Consider the following 12,802-nt stretch of genomic DNA (forward strand, 5'->3'; position numbering starts at 1 on the left):
TTGAAAATCTAAGTTTGGTATTAGCATTAACCTCAGGTAGCTAAACCAGACAGCTGCCAGACATCGTTTTGATGCAGTTTGACAGCAGGGAGGTGCACTTGATTTACACGTCCCTTGCAGGTGGTCAGCAAACATACCAGTAACTCCATCACATCAACAGTAAGAGGCTCCACCTGGTGGTACATCTAGGTACTACATTTTCTGACATGCATGATCTCTTTTTAGTTGCATTAATATTGGATTAACAATCATTACCATCCCTGGTGGAGTTGGTAAACCAAAGCTTGATGAACATTTTCATTGGGACATGTATGACGCAGAACCTCTGCTGCTGTTTCCACAAATCCGTCTCAAACTATGTCCACTATAAAACATTGTAAACAAACATAGCCGATAAGAGATGGCATTGTCTAGCATCTTTAATGCGGCTCTACAGACTGATGCTCGGTGCAGGAGACAAATGGAAAGCGCTTAAACTGTTTTCTGCCCTCTCCAGGGTTTTAAATTGTAGCTAGTCACGGTGCAATGTAGGTAATTGCATGTGAGAGTGCTTTTACCACCCGAGATTTGTCCCAAGTGTTCAAGCTGATGGTTAATTCAGCATCACCCACATCATCTATCTTCATCTAACTTTCATCCCTTTCATCCCCAGAGACACTGTACAGCCTGTGTGATTCCTCCTCGGCTAATTAATTATGAGCCTGTGGGAGTAATCAATACATTGATGGGACAGTGTGTAGATGTGTGGTACGCTTTGTGACAGTGCTGGTGTTTTTTTTTTGTTTTTTTTTTAAGGGCAGCTCACTTGAGCAGCAAACTTTAGTGTCTGCATCGGATGAGTCATGCACCATTTAGCATCTTGTTAGCATTGCACGCTCATCCCAGTTGGGTCTCTGAAGTTAAACACCTCATTAAGTGCAAATCAGTGATGTGCGGCTGTTTATTAAAAGCAAAAACAGATGACGGAGGCATGACTTGGAGAGCAGGACTTGGTGTTTAGCTGATGACAAAGTTAAGTAGTTGCTCCGTGATGCAACAAGCTGAACAGAATCGAAACTCAGAAGCATTATTTGTCATGCTTTGGTCATTTTTAAACACTTTGAAGACATATTTGATTTATTTGTCAAAGAAACAGTGTAGTGTTTCTGCAGTAAACTTTTAGCAATTACAGCAGAGGAATTTTTTTTAATCGTCTTCCTGTTATTGGTATTTGAATGTCTGCAGATGACATTTTTGTAAGTGGCTGTTCGTTTTCAGAATTGGGTTACTTCTGTTGCACAATTTAGTCATGGTGCGAATTGCCAGAATTTTATGGTCACAAATGAACACTTTAGGCCTGAGAAGGTGAAGTTAAAACTGTTTGCTAGTCAGCCTCTTGCAATTAAAAAACTGGTATACAATTTATATGATGGTCTGTCTTCACTCAATATTACATATTGTGTTCCTCATAAAAGTCATGTATCGTATACCACTCACCATCACTTTACCACTTCCTGATGGCAGTGATCGGTTCCCGGTGTCACTACCTTGCTTTTCTGCTGTGACTCCAGAATTTTCTGTTAGATTTAAACAGATAGGTTTAAATTACTCAGTCTTCTCTCCTGTCCACTTTTATTTAGGTGCTAGTAGACACTGGCATGAAGCAGACATTTAGGTTAGAATTATTGTCAAGGGCAATCATGTACGTTCCTAATGTTTCCTATTCGGGCTGCAAGGTGGATCAGTGGTTCGCACCATCGCCTCGCAGCAAGAAGGTCACCGGTTCGCGTCCCGGTGAGGACACCCGGGATCTTTCTGTGTGGAGTTTGCATGTTCTCCCCATGCAGCGTGGGTTCTCTCTGGGTTCTCCAGCTTCCTCCCACAGTCCAAAAACATGTTGAGGTTAATTGGTGATTCTAAATTGTCCGTAGGTGTGACTGTGAGTGTACTTGGTTGTCTGTCTCTAAGTGTAGCCTTATGATAGACTGGTGACCTGTCCAGGGTGTCCCCTGCCTTCACCCTAAGTCGGCTGGGATAGGCTCCAGCCCCCCATGACCCTAGTGAGGATTAAGTGTGTAGATAATGGATGGAAGGATGTTTGCTATTTTACGTAGAAGCATGTGACAAGTTTCTCTGGTTGTCCAGGCTTTGTGTTGTGAAAGCTTTAATGGAGCTTTTTCACAGCGAACAGGGGATAGGTGTAAGTCCAACTAAAATTAAATTGCATGTTTTTTCTGCTACATTAGACACCTGTGACACCGTACGTGAAAAATGTATAATTTATCAGCCAATCAGATGGCTTTTGCATTCCTTTCGTTTTATCTGCTGAGCCAAAAACGTACTGAACCATGACCCCAAAACCAAGGAAGTACCAAACTGTGAATTTTATGGGCCATTGCACTCTTAAGATTTGCATAATGCAGTAATATCAGCGCTGTCAAAGGCACAGATGATGACACACTGCTGCAGCTGCTACATACTGAGCCCGCACTAGATTTACTGCTAAAGTCTCCTTCCTATCCAGCTTACAAACATGAACACGCGTCTTCTCCTGTACCTTGTATTGCTTCAACAAGCAACTAAGCAACCAGTTGGCAGGAAAAGTGGACCAACATCAGTTTACAGGCTGGATGGTTAATTAGCTGCTCGGTCGCAGCACATTAAACAGCAGGAAAACGTAGCTGCAAAGGTCATTTGGGTCCAGTTAGGTGCTTACGCGGTCTTTACTTTGTCAGCCCATACATCAAAAACTGAATTACTCTTTCTCTTGCTCTGCTGCCAGAGCTCAGCCTGCCAGCTGCTGTCAATCAAACACCGACACGACCCTGAAGTGCTGATGAACAAAAAGAGCCGTTCAATAAAAAGACAGACATTATTCTGCAGAAATGGATGATTACATGTGACTTCAGTTGGACTTTACGAAACTGTAAATCTGTATACAATAGTACCATCTATTAATATGAAGCATAAATCACAAAATAGTCACATTGCTCTTGAAGGAATGGAATCGGATGGTGTCGTGCCGATAACAAATGCAGTTACTAGACCTAACAAAGACAATGCTTGCCAATATTCGTCTCATAAATCACAAACAGGAGTCAACTGCTGACTGGTGTGATTGTCTTAAAGTCCAGTAGCTGTTCTGGTCTCTGCAGTGTCTCTAACAGTGGTGACCGAAGCCTCTGACAGCAGCACGCACTAAAGACGTTAAAAACCTGTTTGACTTCTCCATCCTGATTATTTTTTAGCCACAAACTACAAGCAAAAAAAAAAAAATCATGTTATGGAATTTCCAGCGTGGACTTGCTGCAGAAAATCGTAGCATACTTGACTAATCATTCCTGTCGAGTGCTACAAGCCCCACTTGAAAAGTTCCTGATCCTTCACAAAGCATTACCCTCTGAGCAGGGACTTGGGGATCAAACTGTCTTCCCGTGACTTAGTGCAGGCCCTGGGTTTTAGGTAAGAAATGCAGGTGGAGAAACTCAGAAGTTTCCTGTTCCCAGGGGAAGGTTTCTGCCAGGGAAACCTTAAATAAGAAAACAGTAGCACGCTTGCTGCTCCTCCTGCTATTCACAACACAACAAGTTACTGTGAAGAGAGACTCCAGCTAAAGCAATAAATATCACCCAAGTCATGCATTAATGACATATTTTTATGGTTGCATTGCTTCAAAAAAAAAAAGAAGCTATTTTTGTTTCGTTTTCTGCAAGCAATCATATAACAATAATTAGAAAATAAATACCTCATTTAGAGCCTGACAGCTGATATTGTCAGCTGCTTTTTACCTTATCACAAGTGTATCGATATCAACGAGAACTGCATTACAAGTAAGCAGACAAAATGAGCAAAAATTCTAACCAAGATCCAGAAGCCATGACTAATTCCTATTTATATTATCGTTGTATATTTGTACTTTAAAAGATATCTCCAGGAGAATTGAGATTTGCAATTCACTGTGAATTTAGAATGTATTTGAATCACAATCAGCTAAGTACAGAAAACTGACTTTTTGTACAACTGGTTGAAAATATTCAGAAAAAAAAAATCAAAGCTTGTCTTAAAATGTTCTAAAATAAACGATTATTTAACTACATCAAACAGAGAATATTTGTTCAGATGTGGTGACTGTTCTTTCTACTCACACACATATTTAACATGCTGTTGAAAATGATGGAGTTCCTGACCTCGGTGACCTCATAGCTGGCTACAGGCCTGCAAATAAGCTAAAAGGTATTTTTGAAGTTAAATAAAAACAGTATCCTCATCACTTAGCTTATCCACGTGAAGGCATTGACGAGTTTGATTTTGTACTAATTTTGTAATAATGTCTCACTAAGTACAGACTGTAAGCTGTGGTCAATACTTGAGGGATGCTTGTCAGTCAGAAATGTTCATGCATTTATCAGACAACAGAGTATTACAGCTTTTAAAATGTTTACTAGATTGCTGCACCTCATTGATAATGAAGGTCTAAGTGCATGACTACATGAGGGGAAAAAAGACTTGAACCATACTTTTATAGGGTGTAACAGTCGCTTAAAATAGGTAGCTCATAAACAAAACCTGTTTTTTTTTTCCACAAGAGAAACTCACAATTGCAAGCCCCAATTACAAAACAGAGACTGGAACTCTGATACACAAATGAAATAAAAACAGAGAATCGAGGTTCATAGACTTGTTTATCTAAACTCATCCGGTAAGTTCAAAGTTTGCTTCTGTCTTCTTGTAAGAGGCAAAGTTTATTAAATCGCTGCTATGACTTCGGGGAGTAAATAGAATGTTTCCAATTCTACGTGGCTCAAGAAAATGATTTCATATGCCGCCTCAATAAGATGATTCACTGTCAAAAGGAGTCAGGATACGTCTGCATACAATATCCTGGATATTATTTGGCAGTCTCCACAGGTACATACCTAAGAAAACAACTTTCTTTTGCATCAAATAAGACATCATGATCAGATAATGTTTTTGTCTAGAAGAAAGAGACCTACTTTCTTATATTATGTACTCATGCAGTTAATTTTTGTCATCAGCTGGCTTCTTCCCGCGAGGGTTAAGATGTAATTAAATGAAAGGTAACAAGCATTCTCCTAACATATTCCTGCTATAATACTGTAAAGCCCTTCTTCGACATCGGTGGGTAACATTGCTGGCAACATCAGTTTGGTAAACTGACGACATTCTGTCAGTCGGATGAGCGTCACTAAAGTTGTGAGTCAATAAACTCATACGAAAGATTCCTACAAACAGTTGGAAGCGACGAACTGAACTTCTGGTTTACATTTATTAATGTTGTGTCATTTGCACTCGCTGTGATTGTTTTTGACCAGTATTGGTGCGGAAATGTGGAACTCACACAACCTGAAGAACGTAGCCTGTGCATGTCTATTTGTAATTCAGCGACATGCAGTTCACACTTGTGCCTTGTTGAAAGGGAAGTGTTACCAGATCTGACCCTGTTAAACTGCTGTTGCAACTTTTATGGAGAGGGCGCTCGTTCAGACGTGAAACCAATGTTCAGATGCCATCAGATTTCTGGAAAGGACTGCGTGTATAAAACAGGCTTAGGTTGAAGTCTATGTGTCAAGAGTGGAATGTTCGTTGACTGCCAGTATAAGGAAACTTGAACATGAACTTGTAAGCGGCAAACTGATTTATTAGATGCTTTTTTGTCTTTGATTTTTTTTTTTCCAAACAGAGCAGTCTGTCATCAAGTTGAACCATAGAAATATGTCAATGTACATTCAAAGCAGTCATAAGGTGCTGAAAGCTTCTATCTAAATTATTTGTAACGTTCTCGTAATGCCTAAACAAACAATCCATTTATTCACGTTTAGGCATTGTAAAGCCCTTCCATGTTGAACTCGGTTAGACAAAATTACTTAGAAAAGTAGCCAGAAAAATGGGAAACCATTGCTGCTGTCTTGGATTTCTCTTGCTATCAAACCAAAAGTGTGTAAAGGCTGCTCTGATTGTCAGTTAAGACAAACCTCACTTGACTGAGACTTTTTCTGTTTTCGCTGTTGTGTCCTGGAAAGTAATTTCTTGAGCGGCGAGAACCCTGTGGAATTCCTCTGGGAATATGGCTCCTTTGTGTGGCTGCTAATCTGTGCTGCCGACTGTACTCAATCTGGCAGCTCCTTCACAGTAAACACCGCAGACGTTTATATTGACAAATGCGGGGGATTATTTTCAACGATCGTTTCATTGTGAAGTTATCTAAAGCTGTTCCACTAATTTGAGCACTTGAAAATGCCCTCGTTTCTCAATGGCATAAAACAAGTGGACCTCCTCTTATTGTCTTGCTGCTCACACTCTTTTGTTCGTGCACGCTAATTCTCTTTCTTCTTATATCCCATTCTTGGAGTTTTCAGTGTAAATTCCATTGTTTTACAGCGAGCACTGATTTCCCCTGACGTCCTCAACTAATGCCCTGCCAGGGGGATTTAAACTCTCTCTTTCTCACACACACACACACACACACACACACACACACACACACACACACACACAAACAGATAAACACACAAACGCACACCATCAGTATTCCCTCAACAAACGTGAAGCAAATAAATTGGGCCACAATGATTCCAGCTTTTTATTCTTATTCACATAATGAGAAAACCCCATCAGAAGGTAAAGAAACTGGAAGTTTTGTAACAAAACGAGACTTTGAAAACTTTTAAAATATAAATCTCTTAATTGTGGGCTACGACCACAGACTCGCTACGAAAACATTAACGCAAATGTCTAACAGAGCAGGTTGTGTTTGGAAAGAACCAGCCTGGCTTAGCTGGACCAGCCTCTGATGAGCGGAGATCATTTATCCTGAAGAACCTCACCAGAACTACAGTGTGTGTTCATCCATGAAAAAAAAAGTTAAAAAAAATGTTTCGACGGAGAGAATGTATTTTAGTGTTCGCTAAAATACACCAAGAGTGTGTCCTTATCACCCCCTAAGTTCTATTTCTTTGTGTTGTGTTCATCAAACTGTCTTCAGTTCCACCAGCAGCTTATAAAGTGTGTTATTTACTTTCTGTTACAATTGATATGAGAATATTATTGCAGTACTGACTCATATTTTGCTCTGTACAGTAGAAATCGACCGATATGGGTTGTTGTTTTGTTTTTTTTTCTCCCAAGGGCCGGTACTGATGCTGATGATCAAGAAAGGCCGATAACCAATATTTAGAAACCATTGCACAGTTTTAGTAGCCTGTAATAGCAGGGAACCTGTCATAACTAGACTTCCTCATTAATAGGGATGACTATAACTGAATATGTAAAACAGATATAGTATTGAATAAATTAGGACGCTTTCCTTAGTTTAAGCAAGATCGACTGAGATTAATCAGCTCGTCTCCTGTAGTTCTGTCAGCTGTTCTTCTCTTTTGTTCTTAATCTTTCACTGTTCTTTCACTTTTATTGCCCACTAAGGTCCATAGCTTAAAGCAGTATGAATATTTTTTTCCAGACTCAGGTTCAGGGTAATTTGTGGCTTCCTTCTAACTTAGCTGCGAGCTGTTAGCATATATAGCCTAGCCACCGTCAGAGCAGCTCACTTCCTGGTTTGTGGTAACGGCTTGTTTTTCTTATTCAGTTTTTGCGGTCTTTGCTGGAGAGACATTTCTGAGACCACAGAGTGACGGAGGTTGCATCAGACCTAAAGTAGCACATTTCATTTATCAATAATCGGTCAGTGAATATAACAATACCAGTAATCGGTAAAATGCCAAATATCGGCTGGGCCAATATTTGGTCCATCCCTACTGAACAGACTACGGAACCCTGGAAGGGACATGGAGTAAGAAAAAAAACAGGGAAAGGGGAAACAAAATAGAGATATCTTTTGTGAGATCTCGCAAAACTTTCTTGGGATCTTGCAAAAACTTCTGCTAGATCTCGCAAAAGTCACATCAATCTTATTGGATGTTTTGTGAAAACTGTGCCTCTTGCTAAGCACTGATTGAATGTCTTTATATTTTAGGCAGATTTCAAAATAAAACTCAAAAAAATTCTCGTACGGGCAGGTGTCGTCCATTGTCGTTTCTCCATACTGCCAAAAAGACCCAGAAGCATATATACCAATAAGTTTTCTTCTTCTTCTTGTTCTATTGATTTGGTGGTTGGCATCCAACGTTCAGGTGCATTACTGCCACCTACTGGACTGGAGTTACCTAAAGTTTTCCGAGATCTCGTAAAAGTTATTGCGAGATCCCGAGAAAGTTTTGCGAAATCTTGCAAAAGATACCACTATTTTTTTTCCCTCTCCCTGTTTTTTTCTTTCTCCATGTCCCTTCCAGGCTCCATAACATACAGTCATATGATTAGTCTTGTCTCACCTCCACAACTATGGTAACCAAATCCTGACTGTACGTAACAAACACTTTATTTATATTAGTCTGCTCATCTCAATCTTTGAAAGACAGTAAAAAAGTTTCTTTAAATCATATTTAAAGCTCCTTTCTCCTAATGAGTCCTTCTGATTGCTTCCTTGCGCAGGACGAGTTTCCTTCTTCTCTTCTGGCTCAGAGAACCTCCACCGTGTGGAGAAGGTGACGTGGGGGACGCGCTACGCCATCACCGTGTCCTTCACCTGCGACCCAGCGCACGCCATAACCGACCCCGCCCTGCCCTGAGGCGTCCGTTGGATGATGGATAACACCGCTGCCCACCGGCTCGGACAAGCTCTGCAGCAAAGAAGGGAAACAGAAAGGAAGGACAAGAGGAAGTCGTGAGATTTTATATGGAGGTTCTACTCATTGGTATACTATAGCTGCACATTCAGTATCTGTTATTTTTATTTTCAGGTATTGACTTTCTTCCCCTTTACTGATTGTGCAACAGAAGAAAAGCCACATGTGGTCTCTCTCTCTTATGTAGAGGTGGTTTCCTATTTGTTACTAGCCCTTGTGTTTCTATCCAATTTTCTACAGCGTTTTCTTTTTTTTTTTTTTCTTGCTCTATCCTAATCGCTGGTATTAGGGGTGTTTGGGTTCCCCACAGGTTTCCACAAGCGCGCTCTCCTTGATCATTCAGGGGACAGCTCGAGAACAAACTGTTTTTCTGCTGAAACGGACTTAAAGAGGCTAAAGTGGGATTGTGTTTCTGCCGCTTGTCTCTCTGTTTTTTTTTCTTTTTAAGGAGAGCTGTCGATTCCTTGAAGAATAGATATAAATCTGGTGAAACTCTCACTGAATCAAGCTTTCATCACCAAATCCCCCACTCAGACCATGACCCAGGAGGTGTTTTTGAAGGACTCTCTCTCTGTCCAAGAGAAAAATGGCTCTTTCTAGTTTGCTAACATGTGCTTCTGTGGTGACGGTGAGAACGGTTTGAAGTTAAATACTGACCTGAAAAGCCCTTGTTTCTTTGTCTCCTTATAGCACTCAGACTTATTGGTTTTCCTCCAGCAGTCCAGCACACTTGAGTATTAACAGTTTTTATTAAATCAACCAATATTATTCATGTGTACACCACTACTGATTGCTACTAGAGTCTTGTCTGCACTTCCTTAGTGCGCCAGACACTCGAGGAATTGCTTGATTGATCAAACACTGTTGTGTGATGGAGAAGTCATCGTCCTTGCTTTTCTGATTTTCCACACAGCTGCTCGCAACCATCCACTGTCTCCGTTCTCATTTCTTCGGCATAGATTCTTAAATTGATTTCAGAATCAATCATTTTATATATTTTTAATGTGCCAATCATCTTTTTCCAATCTTTACTTTTTATAACTTTTTTTTAATCGAATGTTAGTTTCTTTTGTAATACTTAATGGCATTTTCTTGTGATAGAAGATGGGATCAGAAATAAAATAACATGGTAAGTGAAAAGCAATATTTGTTCCAGTAATGAAAATGTTCTATTTATTCTTGTTGCGTAGGATGTTGATTACTCTTTGTGACAGGGAGGCATTTTCCTCTAATCACAACAAGACTGAATAAGTTGTTTTCTCCTCGCCAACATGAGATCCACGTATGATAAAGGGCAAATAATTGTTTGGCAAATGAAGGGATTTTTATTTTCTTGGGCTCTTGAATGCAAGACATTGTTTGCCTACATTTTGTTCATGTCTGCAGCTTTGTCATCAGTCTTTTTAAAAAAACAGGAGCCACTTTCACATGTACCCAAACCCTGTTTTTTTGTTTTGTTTTTTTAATTCATTTTTTTCTATCGTTGCAGGCAGTTAATAGCTTCTCTTGATTTCATATAACGATCTGTAAGCAGACTTCTGAAATGAGTTCTGCTGGCATTGGACATTAAGTCTGTCGTCTTTTTTTTTGTTAAACATACAATTACATTTTGAAGATAAGATAAAAAAGATTTTTCCAATTATTCTACATGTAAAGGTCCCATATTGTGTCTGTTTTTAGCTAGCTGTGAGCACAGAGAGCAGGAGAGAAGAACATGGACGTAAACACTGGCAGACCACAATAGGTGACATGAAACCACTCAACCCACCCAGCCCTTGTTTATTGGTTTCAAAGTTTCCAATGTCTCTGAAAGCCCCTCAGCTTTACCATCTCCACCGAGTGCTGACCTGTGGGCATATGATGAGAATGAATGGTAACGTTCGCCACATCAGGTTAGGGATTTTGGTGGTGACATTTCCATCAAAAATAAAAGTAGTCCACCTGGTATTCAGTTTCTAAGATGCTGGGAGTGCATGAGGACTCTTGCGTTAATTTTTGCAGCGAACATTTGTTGAGCTTTGCTTGCGGCTGAAACATTTTAAAGTTAACATTTAGCATTGCTCTCGAACTTGAGGAATGGCAAAGGAGACGTCTTCATATCTAATCATAACAGCTTTTTACTTTACACCAAGTTTTTCCACACAATCCCACACAAAATATAAGGGGTTTTCACCATATGGGACCTTTGCTATTCCTTTAAATTGTTTTGTTTTGCACTTGTGGCTCTGGCATATTATTAACTCATAAACCTGAGCACACTAGCAAACTTTCTTAACTACCCTTCTTGTTTCTGTACACCTTTTGAATGAAAGTCCAACGTTCACTCTCTTTTTCTTTAGCTCTGTCTGAGTTGCCACCAGCTCCTGAGGGGAACATCCATTAAATGCTTAAAAGCTAGTTGCTGATTTTGCCAGTTTTAATGTTCGACTGGGAGTGAACACGAATGTATGGAAGGTTTTATTGTTATTGAAAATGGATGTGTTTTGCAGCTGGAGATGATGTTGAGAGCTGTGGAGTTGGCTGACACTTCTCTGTAAGTTTGTCACTAAGAGTTGGCCCTTTCACATTTTAGTCATTTAATAAACGGTTACTACAAAAATATTGAATTACGCAGCTTTTAAATGTGTATTTTCATTTCCATTCACTGATGGATTACACAACGTCAGCAAGATTTTGCCCACCATGCATGCAAGTGTACGGTATTTGCAGTTTTGGAGTTAACACTTGCAAACGCACCAGTGGGAAACGTCCTGCTGTGCATCTAACAGAATTTCTACTTACTTCAACGACTTGGAGTGAACAAAGCATAAGGTAGTGCGTTCACATCTACTGCACATACATTGACAACTGCTGTGCCTACGGTTCAATATTGCTCTTCCCAGCTCCTCAGAGACCTATTATCGCATTCATTAGTGATGTGAGAAGCATAGCATAGGCCTCCATGTGCAGGAGGGCTGTGTGGGAGGAATGCCAGTTTCTGTGAAACGAGGAAGATGATAGATATATCACAGAAAAACTGCAACACACACAATGCAAAGGCTTCGGTGTGACAAGGTCGTTCATAGCTGTCGTGCGGCAGCGAGTTTTAATCTTCTCTGATAATGACGTTCACGTGTACTTTGCCTGTCAAAGGAGTCATTAAATCTCCTTTAACCTTCAAAGTAAATGCTCTTGTCACAGTAAGGAAGCGCACAATCACGTTGTGTGGCTCTTGTGACATACTGATCAACTAGGTTAGAGGACTTTAACCTACAGTCGAGCTGCAAATTATTCATACCAATGCCAATACCTATTGGATTTATAGTGAATTTTTATGTGAGCAATAGGTTTCTTATGGCTGGAAATGAAATAAACAAAAGGCAGCAAGTCATTGTGTTAGAGATGTTGAGATCATACATTTCAACCATTTCTCTGTTGATCTCTTATACATTTCTTACATTGAGGAAGTGGCACCCTGTATAGTTGGCGTCCATGGACACCATCCTTGTGCAGAGCCTGCATTTACATGATGGTACCAGAACTACTCAGATTCACCAGGGTATCCTCAAAGTGATCCCTGGATGGCCATGGCTGCTTGAAAACACTTGGATATGGCTTAATAACTGTTCTCCATCTTGTAAGCAGCAGCTCTCTTAGTGATGGACCATGATGTGAAGCTTGCTAAGCTCTTCAGTTTTAGTCAAGACTTACTCTTGACAAGTAATTGAGGAGAGAACTACTTCATCAGTTGTTCTCTATCGTTGCCCTAAACTCCATGCAACATATTGACTTTAAAGTTACGTTGAGTTATTGAGAATCAAAGACGTTCCACCATGAAAAGCAAAAACCAATTCTAAATTTGATTTTAGTCTCCTGAAAAGGTAGTCTTCTTGGTGTTGTGGTACACTGCTCCCAGCGCTCCTGCTACACATTGAGCACTATTTGAAAATGTTTTAGTGACCGGTTTCACAGTGAACCTCAAACTTGCACAGAGAACATAAAATTCTGTGTGAAACTGACTTCACGTTGAGGATCATCGCTGGGGACGAGAGTTGGATCCAGAGACCAAACAGCTGTTTTCAGTGGAGGAGCCTGTAGTCTGCGAGACTACGGAAGGCACATCAGGTTACAAGTGCATCAAGAGC

The 12,802-nt window shown here is 40.2% G+C and overlaps 1 protein-coding gene across 2 annotated transcripts in view; it reads left to right on the forward strand.

The window, feature by feature from the left end:
* The window catches only part of ogfod3 (2-oxoglutarate and iron dependent oxygenase domain containing 3), a 37,005-nt gene extending 25,721 nt beyond the window's left edge, over positions 1-11,284 (forward strand). Inside the window, exons 9-10 of one of the 2 annotated variants that reach the window (XR_520996.1) lie at positions 8,485-10,530; positions 10,576-11,284. Coding sequence is in view for 1 of the 2 variants with exons in the window: in XM_008302059.1 (XP_008300281.1) it covers positions 8,485-8,621 (137 nt within the window). In the remaining variant the exon portion in view is untranslated. Of the gene's footprint in view, positions 1-8,484 lie in introns of both variants that reach the window. The other variant, XM_008302059.1, reaches the window with a different exon arrangement.
* Positions 11,285-12,802: the final 1,518 nt, after the last annotated feature.

The sequence above is a fragment of the Stegastes partitus genome, unplaced genomic scaffold (genome assembly GCF_000690725.1).
Source record: "Stegastes partitus isolate 25-593 unplaced genomic scaffold, Stegastes_partitus-1.0.2 Scaffold1753, whole genome shotgun sequence".
NCBI lineage: Eukaryota > Metazoa > Chordata > Actinopteri > Pomacentridae > Stegastes > Stegastes partitus.